The sequence below is a fragment of the Hemicordylus capensis genome, chromosome 6 (genome assembly GCF_027244095.1).
Source record: "Hemicordylus capensis ecotype Gifberg chromosome 6, rHemCap1.1.pri, whole genome shotgun sequence".
NCBI lineage: Eukaryota > Metazoa > Chordata > Lepidosauria > Squamata > Cordylidae > Hemicordylus > Hemicordylus capensis.
Window position 1 is genome coordinate 113497291 of NC_069662.1, and position 16618 is coordinate 113513908.

Here is a 16618-nt window from a genome sequence, read left to right on the forward strand (position 1 = left end):
AAAGGCATCATTTTCTATGAGGCTGGGGGCTTTTATTAAACCCTTAGTACAAGAGAAGAGCTTCTCTTTGGAGAAATCTATAAGAACATAACAACAGCCTTGCTGGATCAGGCCCAAGGCCCATCTAGTCCAGCATCCTGTGTCACACAGTGGCCCACCAGATGCTGCTGGAAGCCTATAGGCAGGAGTTGAGGGCATGCCCTCTCTCCTGCTGTTACTCCCCTACAACTGGTACTCAGAGGCATCCTGCCTTTGAGGCTGGAGGTGGCCCACAGCCTTGTGACTAGTAGCCATTGACAGACCTCTCCTCCATGAAGTTATCCAAACCCCCCTTAAAGCCATCCAGGTTGTTGGCTGTCACCACATATTGTGGCAGAGAATTCCACAAGTTGATTATGCACTGTGTGAAAAAATACTTCCATTTGCTGGTTCTACATTTCCTGGCAATCAATTTCATGGGATGACCCCTGGCTATAGTGTTATGTAAGAGGGAGAAGAATTTCTCTCTATCCACTTTCCCCACACCATGCATGATTTTTAATCTATGATATTTAAATCATTAAATCTATTATTTAAGGAGGGGGGGGTTAATGGAGAAAATGTAAAACATTCCAAAATTCTGTTTCAAGCACTTCAGTTGAAGTATTAGTTATTAATGTGTCAATCATTAATGAAGATTTCTAAGAAATATTGTCATTAATGAAGATTTCTAAGGAATATTGTCATTAATGAAGATTTCTAAGAAATATTGGATCCCCATGGTCATCATTCAATATCGTCCAACTTCTAGCTTTTTGATCTGCAGGTTAGATAGAACTTTGCACTGGCTTCTACTTTTGGTTTCTTCAGGACTTGATGAAAGGTCCCTAAACCAGAGCTCCAGGAGTGTGCACACAGAACTCCAATGCATGCAAGAACATTCTCAGGTTCAGTAGAGAAGGAAGCACCAAAGGGATGAACACATCATAAACAGCCTTTGTACGTATGGGTGGCCACACAGGACCTCCAAAAGAAGGCACTGCATCGTGGTTGACACAGTCACACCTTCACAGCTCTCTTGTGCGGGATTAGTGCACACCCAAAAATATTCGTGCACTTATTTTATGCTTATCCATTTGTCTCCACCAATCTACACAGCTGTGAATGCAGTACCTGTGTGTTCTACTCATTCTGCATAGTAGATAAAGCATCAGGGCTGTAGGGAGCATAGTCTAGGGAGCATATCCGTGGCTGGGGGATGAAGCTCCCCCACCCCCAGTGGTTTCTCCACTGCACATGCTCCATGCCACACCCCCTGTACGCTGATGTCAGATGCAAGGAGGTCGGATCAAGGCCAAGCCTGTTGCATCCTTCCTGACATGCGTGCAAAAAAGCGAGGGCAGGGATAAATGCAAGTCAGGAGCAAGCTGCTTGGAAGGCTTCCTCCTCCTATTTTTCCTCAGCTGCAGACAGACATCGTCCAAGTGGGCATCCTCAGAAGCACCTGCCTGGGAGGGAGGCGCAGGCTGCTGTGGCAAGCCAAGGCAGGTGAGCAGAGGTAAACCAGGCTCCAGGCCTTGCGGTCTTTCCTGGTGGCTCTTTGTTGGAAAGGTTACTGCAGCCACAAGAATGCCTCCCAGCAGGAGAAGAAGGAGCCTGCCAAAGCTCTCTGGGAAGGAAATGCAAGATGGTAAAGCTGGTGCCAAGACAGATGAACATGCGATAGGTGAAGCCAGAGAAGAGACACACTGATTTGTGGTTTTGGGGACAGAAATAGGCCACGTCTTGCCCGGGGGGGATTGGGAATGTTGACCACATCTTTCTGCTGAAAAGGGTGGCATACATGAGAGACAAAAGAATACATTTTGTCCTGTTCAAGCTTCGTAGGGTATGTTCTAACAGCACAATGAGGTGAATAGGTTGAGAAACCTGTGCAGGATGGGGTGAAATGGGTGCATTAGAACTTATCTCGTGTGGTCAGGAAGCACCTTGATAGGAGCTGGAATGTGTTAACAAGTGTGCCTCCTGAGCCTCAAGCCAACCATTAACACTTCTTATTAGAGAGATGAGCCTGTTATCACTTATCTTATTCCTTCCTGCTATGGTGATAAGCTTGAAAGCTAATCCAATTGCTGACATGGAGGGAAGTATTTGGCTGTCCCTGTTAGAAGAATAGCACTTAAGTGTCTACTTCAACTTCCTCACCTGCACTGAAATAAGAGAGGAGAGCAGAGGAAGAGTTCTCTTACAGCCACGTGTTAGACTTGCGCTGGAGTTATCTTTCCCCCATGCTACCAGCCAAGTGACACGCCCTTGTGAGTTAGCTTCATGCAAGAAAATGGTGAGCCCATGATCCTGTGAGTTCAGAGAGACAAAATGGAAACTACAAGCCTGTAGCTCCAAATCAGCAGCAGGGGTGCTGCTGGGGCCCCCAAACAGGCTATCTTGGAAACAGCTAGCTGCGCTTCCACTCTTTCCCCCATTTGCTGCAATTAATGGGGAGAACAGTAGAAGCACAGCTAGGGCAACAGCTTGTTCTGAGCAGGTCCCTTAGGACTCTGCAGCAACCCCAGGGCAGAAAGCGTTAGGACAACAGAAGGCTGTGTGTCATGTTAGCCACTGATATTTTATTTTAAGAGCAATTTATAACTATCTGTAATGAATGAATGAATGAATGAATGAATGAATGAATGAATAGTAGTTATAGCCAGTGTTATATAGTTATATCCTTGGTGATGCCAAGATGCCCTTGTGGGGGGTGGCCATGCTATGGGTGCTGGTGCTGGTGCTGGGCTGGCTGGGCACTGCTACTGCCTCCTCATCTGCCAACCCTTCGGAGCACTGCTGCCGCCACCACCTCGGCTCCAACATGTTGGCTGCCAAGAGTAGATTCTCCAGAGAGAGTGTGTGTGAGCAAGAGAGAGCATGTGCGCTCCTGCAGTGCCCTGCTTGGTTTAGCACTGTGAGGGTGGGGTTTGTCATCTACCACCCAAGGCTTTTATAGAGAGTTTATTTTAAAAGCAGGTTATACACTGGCTGGTAGTGGCTCTTCAGGATTCCAGATGCATATTTCCCAGTCCTCCTTGAACATACCAGGTATTGAACCTGGGATTGTCTCTGTATGGAACATAGATAGGAACATAGGAAGCTGCCATATCCTGAGTCAGACCATTGGTCTTTCTAGCTCAGTATTGTCTTCACAGACTGGCAGCAGCTTCTCCAAGGTTGCAGGCAGGAATCTCTCTTGGCCCTATCTTGGAGAAGTCAGGGAGGGAACTTGGAACCTTCTGCTCTTCCCAGAGTGGCTCCAACCCCTGAGGGGAATATCTTACCGTGTTCACACTTCAAGTCTCCCACTCATATGCAATCAAGGCAGACCCTGCTTAGCTAAGGGGACAAGTCATGCTTGCTACCACAAGACCAGCTCTCCTCTCCAAAGCATATGCAAAGCAGCTGCTCCACCACTGAGCTATAACCCCATCCACAGATACCATACCTATAAAGGCTTAATAAAGCAAGTTTTCACGTTGACCTTATATTATGGGGGTGGGGAGACATATCAGCCTTACCACTGTTTTCCTGTGAGTACACTTCTTGGGCAAGGAAACAACTGCCTTGCCATCTTCCTCAGCACAGCTCTCAGAGGCTGCCTACAGAGAAGAGTTAAAAGCACTCCTCCAGCCTCTTCTTTCTTCTTTGGAAAGTGAATCCATTCAATTAGCAAATGCAAACCCTCCCCACAGTTGTTGTTATCTGCATATAATGGAGTGGAGATGTGTGGCTGATCATAGAAGCTATTCCTGAAGTCTCCCGAGGAGTGACAGGGCAACAGGTCATATAGTAACACCTAGGCTGTTTTGTGGCTTGGTCTCTGATGCTGTGTGCTTGCAGAACTCTTCAGAAGATGCCAGCTGAAAAGCTTTGTGTTCAGAAGGCTCTAGTTCCTGTCGTTCATGCAGACCCAGATCAAGAAGGCACATTACGAAGCACGCAGAGCAAGGAGGAAAAATAAGCCCTTTCTTGGTAATTGGTTGCTCTGCTATACTTATCTCCATTTTTCTTACTGCCAAGCCTTATTTGCTCATTTATTCTGTGATTTGGGCTGACAATCCCTCTCCACAGTAGTTCTCATTACAGCCGCCCGAAGGATATGATGGTCTTGCTTTGCATCAGACAGACTCAGGAAGGGAAGAACGGCTTGCTTGGAATGTTAGGTCCTTCACACATGCTGGCAATTTGTTAAGACAGGATGGCTGGCATGGCTGCAACTTATCCATCAAGGGCTCGTAGGTGATGGACTATGACTATGTGGCAAGTGGCCTATTGTAACCAATTTTGGCTAAAATCTGAAAGGTGTTTTTTTTATCCATAGTTTGCATGATATGAATGTATGTCTGTGTACTGGACCCAAAAGCCATGATGGCAGCCATGGGCAAAAACAGTTGCTGATATAAATGTTCCATTCACACCCTGACTGCTATAAACGCTATAAATTACCACATGCATTGGCCCGTTTGTGTGTAGAGCAAGTTTGTTGTTTTGGTGTTGTTGAATGTATATTCTGCCTCTCCCCTTCAGTCAGGAGGTGTTCAAAGCAGCTAATAGGATAACAACAGTAGAATTATTAAAAGGGCAGCCTAAAAATAGCTAAGGGGAGAGAGAAATTGTAGAAAGCGCAGGACTCGAAACAGCTTGACAGATTATAACATTTTCAGGCAGTGATGGGATGCTGTCATTGAAGGAGCGGACTGAATCTCCTGTGGCAGGGAGTTCCATGTGCTGGATGCCACCAGAGAAGGCCTTCTCGTGCATCACCACCAACCTGACAGCAGTGAGTGGTGGAGTGTGCAAGAAGCACACCACAGATGAGCATTGGAGTGGGTAGTAGAGTTAGCCCACCAGCAAGTCACCCACCGGGACTAGATGATATTCCTGCAAATTCTACAAGTGAACAGGCTGAGTCATGTATTAAGTGTGCTTATTTATGATGGGGCATACATGAAAGAAAGTGATATGAGCATTCACTTTAGCCATGGGTGCCATCATGCTGTTGTAACTATATTCGGCATCTGCACCTAGATTGGTTTAAAAAGAGTGAGTGAATGAGGAGCAGGATTGCCAACACTCTATTGCCTGAAAATGGGACACAAGTGGGAGGGGTGGGGTCTTGGGTGCGGGGTCATCTGGGGGTGGAGTCATTCCAGGGGTAATCAGAAGCCTGAGTAGCAATGCATTTGTAAAAATAATAACAACAACAAAACAACACAAGCCCCATGATTTCACAAAACTTCTTATTCACACAGAACATTCCACTTAGACATAAAGCAAGTGTCAGGTGAAAATTTAACAGAATCCCCCAGTTTCTCTCTCTCTCTCTCTCTCTCTCTCTCTCCCCCTCTCCATCCCTGCTCGATCTTGCTGTGGCTGTCACTGAAAGCATCACTGAAAGGCTGCTTTATCTGCCGGAAGTGGTGAGTCAGCAGGAATCTGTGGGTCTATTTATTTGATAAGTAAACTATTAGCAAATGGCAAGATGCAAATAAACACAGTCAGTTGCTCTGCAACTTTGCAGAACAATTAGGACTTCTTTTGTGAACTTTGTTGTTTCTTTCACATTATAATATGGACTTCACCCAGGCTTCAGAGGACTCAGTGCAAATGCATTGCAGGATAAGGCTGAGCCCCTGGCTCTCCCAATAATATGGGGTGGGGGCAGGATCCTGTTGTCCTGTAGGGGACAAGAGCGAGGGACTTCTCATATAATACGACTGTTGGCAATGTTAGTGAGGAGGGAAGCAGAAAAGCCCGCTCACCTAATTATGTTGTGGTAGGTTTGCTAGTTCTGTGCTAGTCATAAAAAATAATATCCTTGAGTTGCATTTAATTCATTACCATTTCAATATGAAAAAAGGATTTCATCCCTCAGAAGCCTTTTATCCCCTAATTAGATTTTCCTGTTATGGATGCTCTCATAATAATGGCTACATCTGAATGGAATTTATGCAGTTAGATGACATTTAAAAACCGCACAGAAACAACTCATAGAGGCACTGTATGTAAAATGCCATTAACTTTGCATCGGTTTCCTGATAAACTCTTTGCATCGTTAATCGCTCCCTCTTTCACACACACCCTCATTTCTCACACTATCAGTTGTTGTGATGTTCTATGGCATTTAACCACCTCACTATGAAACACTCTTCTTCCCTTCCAGTCCGCAACTCCTTTAACACTGATGCAAATCCTACACAGTAGAAGAAACAGAGAGAGTGCGTTGGAGTGATCAAAGGCACAGGCTGTGGTTCCAGTGATGTCATCATAAATGAGGTTGAGCAGGTCAGTTGTAAACACCATCTGAAAAACATTGCTCATGGTGGAAATCTCTCAGAGACTTGGAGAACTGCTGAGTGGTAGTCTAGAGCCTTATTCACAGCACGACACAATTAAGTTAATGTCTGAAATTGACAGAGAAGCCCAATTATTTATTTGCGGAGTGTGCATATTGTATGAGTGGCATTTCATGGGTCAAAATATCCACAACTATTTAAAAGACTGCAGCCACTTAAATTTGTAATGTAGATGAACTGGTGAGTGATCAGATAAAGCACATTTACTTCTTTATAAAGTAATACCCAGACCACCAGCAGATGTACTATGCATGAATGTATTCAAGTTGGTATACTCCAGAGTTGTTGGTCAGGACAGTGGCACAGAGAGGGCAATGGTGGCCCATGTTCTTACAGGCAGCCTTCCTGTGGCAGTGGTGGACTCTCTATCCCGGCAGTGGACTCCCTGGCAGCGACAATGATGGAGGTGTGGTAGCGGTTTCCCCGCCCCCAGTGATGGCAGAGGCATGCATCTACTGCCCATGCTCCAGCCAGCTCTGACCCCAAATGCCATCATTCCCAGCTGCCTTGGAACCATCAGAACTTGGTGGTTGGGAAGCAGCAGTGTGCTGCAGGAGTGCTGTGTATCACTGGGGATGGGCACTGTGGTACACCACCGTGGAGAGCTGGATGGTGAGCTCGTCAGCAGGGGAGAGCAGGGGAGCATGGCTGCATCTGTGGCAGGGCAAGGCGGCCCTGGAGGGCCATGCAGGCAAGCATGGGCCCTTTGGACCTATCCACCCTATTGTAGCTCTGTCCCAGACCAGGGCATCTTTACGAGATGTCTGCTTTCTGCAAAAACAAGAGGATCTCTCTTTTGTTTCTCAAAACCTGTTACAGCAGTTCCATCTACAGCAACAAGATTTAGAAAATTGCTGCAATCTGGTAATGGTTTACAAATGAGAAAGCTCTGAGACATTCACAGAATTCCCCTCCCATGTAAAAGCTTCCCAATAATTTAAATCAGGAGACACCCCCCCCCCCCAACTGTTATGTGCAAAGGTCTGGGAGTGTGAACAAACCCATTCATGGAAGCAAACGGAGCAGACTGTGTGAACCTCTGGATCAGGGCATGGGAGCAGTAGCCCAGCTAGCTCATGCAGAAAGCATCTCTGATGCAACTGAGACAGTGTGACAGTCTTGCTTGCTATGAGCAGAGAAATCTCCCTGCTAAATGCAGAGTATATCATCAAGGTCATCCTTGCTTCTCTGTAACCTTTATGAATCTGGAAGACTTGCTGGGACAACAAAACAGAAAAGTGAGATTGTGCTGTTCAGCATAAGGCAGCTTCATATGTTCATTGAGGACCATTTAGAAGCTCCTACTGGTTCACAATGCAGCAACAAGGATGTTTGGTGGAGCCCAGATACAAGGCCTTTTCAGCAGTGCCCCCATCTTTGGAATGTCCTCCCTGAGGCGCTTCAGCAGTCTCATTCCTTGACTGAGTTTCTAAAAGAACTGAAACGTCTCCTTTTTAAAGAAGCATTTTAAATTGAGTTTTAAATTAGCTTCCAGATTTAAAGTTTTAGTCAGCTCTGCCTCTTTTAACTTGCTGCTGGTTTTATTATTATTATAGTATTATGGTGGCTTACATACTGCACAGTAGGGATGTGCACAGATGGCTCGGGGCAGCCAGTGGCGGTGCTCGCTCTCCAACTGGTCATGCTCTCCAAATGGGGCTGCGGCACAATTCCCTGCAGCCTCCATGTGGCGTCAGCATGCACGTGGCTGGAGAGCATGTGTGTGCCGATACTATGCAGAGGCTGTTTGGAAAGCCGATACCATGCACCCTGTTTGGAAAGCAGGCAATACCACCAGAAGAGTAGTGGGGTGGGGACAAGTAGGTAACGAGCTTACCTTTTTAAGGGAACCGCTCCCTGGCCTAGGGAGCCAGTTCGGTGCTTCCCAGAGTTGCCAAACTGGCTCGTGCACATCTCTACTGCAGTGTCACATGGGCATTTGGGGCACAGCAGGAACTGCTAACACTGAGTGCATGCAGTTGCACAAGAGTGCCCTTGAGCAAATGTTGGAAATTGTGCGAACATAGTTGTGTGATGCTACAGCCCTTGGAAATAATGGTTGCACCGTCATAGAACTGCAGTTGCTCAATTGCCAACATGTGTGCAGAAGAGCTCCTGCACAACTGCTTCCATGCTGTGTTAGGAGCACACAACAGTTCCCACAGTGCCCAAAATGCCCATGGGACACTGCACAGTAGGTAAGCCTGTGTTTTTATTGTAAGATGCCCTGAGAAGCAGTGTGCTGAAGGGTCAGGAGATGAATATTTTAAATACTTACATTAATAAGTGTTCTTTGTTTTGCTGTACGCTTCCAACAAATTGAACTATAGTAGAATGCCACATGTGGCTCACCCCTCCCATATGTGCCTATGTGTGATCTTGCACTGTGACCTTGCATTGGTGCAGTAGTCTGTGCCATCATGATATTTGCAAGGAATAGCATCACTCAGGATGGCCCTAATATTATTTCTTGTATCCATTAGACATTTTATAAAAGCACTTCCTTCACTAAACTCACTTTTGAGGCAAAGCTGTTTGGTTTATGTTTAAAGTATCCAGGGTTATTTTCCTTCAAAATCCTGTGGTTATGCCACATCTCATGACAATGCTAGAGGCCTGCTCAGAATTGGTGACACATCATATTTATTTCCAAAAAAGGATCTATGCCCATATTTGTAATCTCTCTCCCTATTGGGCAAACCTTTACATTATGAACAATTAAAATAAAGGTAAAGTGTGCTGTCAAGTCAATTTCGACACCTGGCACCCACAGAGCCCTGTGGTTTTCTTTTGGTAGAATACAGGAGAGGTCTACCATCTCCTCCCGCACAGTATGAGATGATGCCTTTCAGCATCTTCCTATATCACTGCTGCCCAATATAGGTGTTTCCCATAGCCTGGGAAACATACCAGTGGGGATTCGAACCGGCAACCTCCTGCTTGTTAGTCAAGCATTTTCCCACTGTGGCACTTAAGGTTGTACTATGATCAATTACCATTCTGTAAATTATAAATAGGCCTAAACTGTTACCAGCCAAATAAGAAACATAGGCAGCCATCTGCTGAAAGGTTCTAATGAGTGAACCTTCGAGATAGTTGAACAAAAATTAAAACCAAGTTCTTTCCTTTCTTTTTCTTAGTAATTTGGTTGAACTTCCAACTGTTTATACTTTGAAACATAAGTCAAAGGTGGTGTTTTTGAAGGTGGTGTTTTTAAAATTAAAAATCCCTTCTTTTTCTGTTCTGTATTGGTTGTTTCCTATTATGTTAAGCTGAGTTAAGGGATTTTTTTCTCCCCCCCCTCTTTTTTAAAAAGTTATAATTACATGTGTTATTATTATCATCCCTGATTATGTCTATATACTGTAACCTCATTGCAATAAAGGAAAAAGGGCAAGGATTTCTAGTGGTTTTGTCTTTCCTAATTAATTAATTATTATTATTACTATTACATTTATATCCCGCTCTTCCTCCAAGGAGCCCAGAGCGGTGTACTACATACTTGAGTTTCTCTTTCACAACAACCCTGTGAAGTAGGTTAGGCTGAGAGAGAAGTGACTGGCCCAAAGTCACCCAGCTAGTTTCATGGCTGAATGGGGATTTGAACTTGGGTCTCCCCGGTCCTAGCCCAGCACTCTAACTACACCATGCTGGTTTAGATTAGGATTATTAGTAGGATTATTATTAAGATTAGGATTATTCAGACAGCTGGAAAGCTTATTCACACTAACATAGCACAGTGGTGCTCTGAGTTAGGCTTCTGGAGCTAATTTTGGTTTTCTCCATAACCTAATTAAGTGGTCTGTGTAATTCTGAGAAAGCATTGCTACGTCATTAGGCCAAAGACTTCACAACTGATTGAAATGATTATGTCTTAACAGGCTGTAACTTTTCCCAACCCAGTATCCATTTGAAGGAAATGCTTCAGTTACTTCAATAAGCTTTCAAGGGAGAAAGTAAGCATTTGCTTAAAAAAAAAAAAATCATATCAACAGAGCTTAAGTGATTTAGCAGAAAGTTCCAAATGGAGCCTCCTGTCAATACACTGTCTTTTAATGAGGAAGGAAAAGCATTGGCTGGCTATTAAAAGCTACTAATTTGATAAACTAGGTGGTATTGGTGTGTTCTATTCCTTGCTGAAATCAGTAACACTATACTGCATTTGGCAGTGTTACAGCAATAACCCAGAGCTAATTCAAACATTTATGCTTATCTTGTGATAACTTATACTGCTCTATGATAGTGTTCGAGTGTGAAATGGCGATCACAGAGCAGCGCTTTCTAATCATGTGACACACCTGCTGGAGGAGGCAAGTTTATCCACTGACACCCTGGCTATGTGATAGCTACCACCTGAACTGATTAAGTAAATTGGATCCCAGTCTAATCAAATAGAGCATTGACAAGTATTTTGCTTGTGACATCAGGAATGCCTGGGTGTGGGGGGTGGCTGTAGAGGGAAAGCTCCACATTTTTTAAAGTAATGTATCAAACTGCTAGTTGATTTAGGAGTAAGTTTGACTCATACAATGCTAGGATGACCAGATGAAAGGAGACTAATCTTGATTTTTTTAAATAGCTGTGTAGACTAGGGAATACCAGCAGGTGCAATTTGTCTTGCTGAACATAAGAAAAGGTGTATTATCTCTTGAATTTCCTTTTCTACATAACCATTAAAAGTACAAGAGCACTAACTTTGCATCCGGTATGTGTACAACATGTACACATCAAATAAACTCACAATAATATACCTTGGGAGTTTACATGATAGTGTTCAGAATATTTTATGCTGTGATAAATAAATTGTTTCTAATAATGTTCCTGGTGCACATGCTTCATTGCCCAGAATGGCACCCCCACCTTCGATACAATTGTCCCAAAAGTGTATGACAGCATTTCTCAGCAAGCCATTTCTTCTTGAACCGGTTGTTCACATGACATCCCATTTTGGAGACCTTGGGGAGTGATCCATTTGCTTCCAGCATGGGTCTCATATTGAGAGAAAGTAGGGACACAAATGGAGACTCCTGAGTCCATGCCAATGAATAGCATACAGTGATTGTTCTATCCCATGAAATGGAGACTCCTGCCAACAGAGGCGTATCTAGGGAAAGTAGTGCTTAGAGCAAGCACTGAAATTGCGCCCCCTGTCCAAACATCTGACACCCATCTTTCAGATAACTTTACCATAATATCAGCTCAAAAATACAAGTTAAGCTCGTTAATCTTTTAATATTTCAAAAACTATTTAGCAGTGGACATAGCCAGACCAAAAAATGCTAGAAAACTACAAATTTCAGTATGCTGGGGCTCATGAAATACCCAAATACTATATGGTGTACTTGGAAAACTAAACAGAAGTGCCTGTCTAATTCTCTATTATGCATTGTAGCATCACTATTACATAAGTTTTAAAAATAAATGGAGAATTTGACTTTCCCCAGATACTAGGGCCTTGCAGAGGCCATTTGAGCATACGTGGTGGCCATTTTCTTTTTGGTGGCCATTAATTTTTTTTTTCATTTAAAAAAATGGCGCCCCCTTCAAGTGGTGCCGGGGGCATGTGCCCTGCCTGCCCTACCCTAGATACGCCCCTGCCTGCCAAGAGCACTGGGGATTGATATGTACAAATGCAAGCGCAAACAAAAGGCCCTTTATGTCTCTTCTTGTCCCATTGTGGGGGCTATGATGGGACTTAAAGTCAAACAAGAACTTGAAAGCCTCAGAATGACTACCTCAGGAGAGTCTACAGCCATCAGTTGAATATTGCCTTGGGCTAGTGAGGGACAAGACAGAAGAAAAGTTGGAACTTTTGGAAGTTCTCTTGGACGAGACAGAGCTTTTCATCTCACTCTGGGAACAGGTGATGAATGGCAGGATACAGCTTTGGTTTGGATAGTGTAACAAAGCTTGACTAGGAGCTGTCATCAGTTTTCTGGTGACCGGTCTGAAGCCTGGCAGTCAACATCCTAATCCCCAATCTCATTTTATCAGTATGTCACTTTCAATATTGCTCTGCCTGTTGCTTAGGCCTATCCAACAGTCCTGCTAAACTATTTCTGTTATTGATTTGATTTCTTGCTATCATACAGCTAAAGCAGATGTGACTTTGGTACTCTGATTGATGCTGGCTTCCTGAGCCAATGAACCAAGCTGGCAGTACAAAACAGGAAGGGGATGTCATATTGCATATTTACTGAAAGTTGAAAACCAGTATTTGGGAAAGTTTCTGTGGTTTTCCTTGAGACTTGGCTTGCTCCATCTGCAGATCTACATTCAATTGCCTTTATTTAGAAGAAAAGAGCAATGCAGTACAAAGAGCCCCAGCAAATAGGATTGCACCATCAAAGGAAACCATTGCACTGTGCTTTTCCTGTGATTTAGTCTTAACCAAGAAGCTTCTGTTCGTAAAGAAAACAAAAGTAGATCAGGCACAGATAGCAAGCACAACTTCCCAGAGATTTTAGTTGTTTTGAGGTATTAATCTTGCAGTGGCTGGCCTGAAACTTTCATGCATTTAAGATGTTCATATAAGGGAGGGATGAGCTAGATAGGTTTAGACTTGCTCTGAACTGTGACAACAAACATCTGGAGTGTTTAAAAGTAGAGGAGCTCCAGGTAGATGGTGGAACCTGATAGCCTGTATGGTGGTAGAGAAATGAGACATCAAGACTTCTTGAAAGTGGAGGAAGCTAAAGCAAAAGTTAGTATTCATGCAAATGTCCGGGGGGTGGGGAGATAATGCCATCGCCAGCTCTGCTGAGTTGCTTGAAGACTGGTAAAGGATGACAGTCTGTGATGATGGCTTCAGACAACAAGGCAGTTGGATTATACCAAAATGTTTTATCCGTCTGTGTCTGAATCAAAACATATTCCAGCAGCTGTGGAAAAACAAATGTGCATTTGTTTTATCCACAACATTTGTAAACAGTTGATTATTCATGTGAACTTGGCTTTGATACATTTATTTGACAGATCACAGTACTGGCACCATGCCCCATATGTCATGGAGGTGGCTATGACACCCATACAGCCTCACACTCGGGTTATGCATGATCAGGAGCACTGAATGCAGAGGAGTATAATTATTACTACAGTCATCCCTTACCACTCACGGTTTTCCCAATCACGGATTTGAATATGCGCGACGGGGAAATTGTGACCACCCTCGCCAACTGCGACTCAAGTATCCATGGTTTGGCGAGATTTTTTTTGAAATTTGGGGTTTCGAGGGGGGTCATTTCCGGGGATCAGGGAGGATGTTTTCTATGTTTTGCTGTATTTTCCGGTTGTTTCACAACTGCAATTCCCCTAGCCCCATTTTCAATTATTCCCTATTGCTTCCCAACCGCGAATTCACCAAACGCGAAGGTTTCCTGGAACGGAACCCTTGCAGTTGGCGAGGGGTGACTGTAATTGTAAAAGCTTATCAAAGACAGGATTTCAGGACCCCTTCACATTGATAGATGACAGCCACCACATCAGGGACCATGTCACTTCTGACTATTATAGAACTTCTAACAGCCTGTTATTATTGAAGAAAGACCAACTACTACAGTAAACAACAGTCTTTAAACTACTGAAACAAATTGTCATAATGCTTGAATGATAAATTATGAGGCGCATTGTATAGGGAGACTGAGGCATCACTGAAGGGCAAAAAGAAGATTCAGCACTGTTGTATCAATGAAGGCATCTTGAAAAATGAAAAACATCCTTCTGATGCAAGAGAACAGATAAATAGCTTCCTCTAAAAGCTTTTTCTTGATGAAAGGTCTTTGGTAGGGCCAAACTATACATTATTTTAAATATGTAGTTTGACTCACACTCAGACACTTGTTTTTAATAACTAAAATAGTGGCCACAAGGGGAAGAAGCAATCAGGATCAGAACCATGGGGGCAACTTTGCCCACCCCACCCCTGTGATCCCAATTCAAATAGGGTTCCCTACAATTGCTGTATCCTTTATCTGGAGCTAATGGGAGCTTTTCTCCTGTGGGAAACAGCAGCTACAGGGGAGCTCAATCTGATAAAACAGCATGGTGATAGGAAGAGAGTTAACGCTCCTTCCTCCAACACCATTGTCCCAGTCCTGATCACCCTGCAGCTATTTCAGTTAGAACATGGCTGGTTTCACACAATCACAAAGATCTTGGTTAAAAAGGTAATCAGGATTAGTGATTATCTTTTTAACCAGGATCCTTGTGACTGTGTAAACCCAGTCAAATGCAACAACACAGGAGGCCAACTACACGTTTAACATAACATGTAGTTTGGCTCTGAGTCATCCTGAAATCACTCCATTTCCTTGGCTCTGCAGCTGTTGCTGAAAGACAACTCCGATCACCCCCAGCTGCAATTTGTTGACCAAGCAGATGACTCACATTGTAGAGCAGGGCTGCTCAACTTTGGCCCTCCTGCAGATGTTGGCCTACAATTCCCATAATCCCTGGCTATTGGCCCCTGTGGCTGGGGATTATGGGAGTTGTCATCCAAAAACAGCTGGGGGGGGGGCTAAATTGAGCAGGCCTGCTGTAGAGGAAGCTCAAAATAACCTTTAACGTGCTTCAGATGATCAAGCAGAATAAAACCTCCCCTCATTAATAAGGTAAACTAGTGGGCCTGGGCGCAGAGCATCTGTGCCTCTAGCTGGGCCCAGCCATACCCACCGATGCCGACACCACAACAATCTCACCCTGGGGGGTGCATAGCCAGGCTGTCCCATCACCACCAGCTCCCTCCACCTCGCTGCCCTCCCATTCCGCTGCCTTACCTCGGGGGGTCAGGGCCAGGCCATCCTGCTGCCGCCATCTCCCTCCGCCTCACCGTTTTCCTCCTCGGGGTGGTGGGGCTGCGCCTGCCACCCCTCCTCCTGCCGGCCCAATTGCCTCTCCCTCCTCCCACCCCCCCGCAACCCCAAACACCTCCCCCCTCCTCCTGCGGTCCCAACTGGCTCCTGGTGCGCTCTCCTCCCTCCCACCCTTGTGGGGCAGGGCTTGCAACATCCCCATGCATCCACCTTGGTCCATCTTCAAGAATTAATAATATAGTCGCTCTGGAGACTTAGCACACTATTTGTCAAACTGCTTCAAAAGATTAGCTGACATGATGCACACCCTTCCTCTCTGTAATACTCCACCCCAGGGCTGCTGTGGACTAGTAAGCAGCCCTGACACTGTTCAGAATCAATGGTGGTGCTGGCAGTTTTTCCCATTAATGGAGAATGAGAAAAGCTGAGGACGCACTGTTTGTTAAACTGCTGGTTCTGAAGCATTGGGGCTGCTGCAGACTAGTAAGCATTTATGAGTGTTATCAAGATGGCAGGCTGAGCATCTTGGCAGCTAGTGTCTTTTTAAAAGGGGTGTGTGTGTTTTTTGAGGGCCAAATCTTGCTCCATTTAAGCACACATTGTCCCCTTAAGGTTATAAGCATTAAGATGTTTTCTCCTTCATTCTCACAGCACCGGATGGAAAAAAGCCTTAATGATCCCTGCTTTACCATATTTAGAGTTTTCCTGTTAGCATCAGAAAATTCCTACCCAATTTTTTGTTCTTCCTGAGGTGCCTCTCAAACTTTCCCTCATATGGAAAACAGACCAGGTTCCAAAAAGAGAGACATAATTTAAGCATTCCAGGATGATGCTTAAAAAGATGGCAGCAGGTTAGCCTGGCACTCAGCAGCTTTAATATTAAACAACCAGCCCCACCCACTCCCCACTGATCCCAGTTCCAATTGTGGTTTTAGTTATGAATGACTGCAGTCTTTGAGTCATTAAAACCTAAACTGAAATTCTCTTTGAGCAGGACATTTCTACATTATGATTGAATTGTCGGGAGAGAATCTAAAATGGGGCATAGGTTAAAATACCAAAGCAAGCTGTGCTAGATGCAAGGGAGCTTTTGAGATACCCAGAACTATCAAACATTCTGAACCTAATCTGTCATTTTCAAATCAACGTGGAAAATTATGGCTTGATTGTCTAGCATCCCCCAACCCAGCAGTCAAGAAATCAGTATTGAGGGGGGTGCGAAAAGAAATCAATATCACTGAAGAAAATGACCATTTAAATCTCTGAAAACTCACTTCATTTGCTTCAAATTTATTGCACCTTGTGATGTTGAACCCCATTTTATTGTTTATAGCAGAAATATTAGGAGGCAGATCTTGTTTTGTATATTCAGCTTACAGTGAGGTTATTTACTGCTGTATGACTGGAAAAAAAATAAGAACA

The 16618-nt window shown here is 44.4% G+C and overlaps 1 protein-coding gene across 1 annotated transcript in view; it reads right to left on the reverse strand.

Annotated features, from left to right (window-relative positions):
• Positions 1-5256: 5256 nt before the first annotated feature.
• The window catches only part of PLCL2 (phospholipase C like 2), a 241414-nt gene continuing 230052 nt past the window's right edge, over positions 5257-16618 (reverse strand). Inside the window, exons 13-15 of the mRNA XM_053261758.1 lie at positions 16471-16598; positions 12122-13267; positions 5257-6434 (exon numbers count right to left, since the gene is read on the reverse strand). Coding sequence (XP_053117733.1) covers positions 16585-16598 — 14 coding nt within the window. The 3' untranslated portion in view covers positions 5257-6434; positions 12122-13267; positions 16471-16584. The remainder of the gene's footprint in view (positions 6435-12121; positions 13268-16470; positions 16599-16618) is intronic.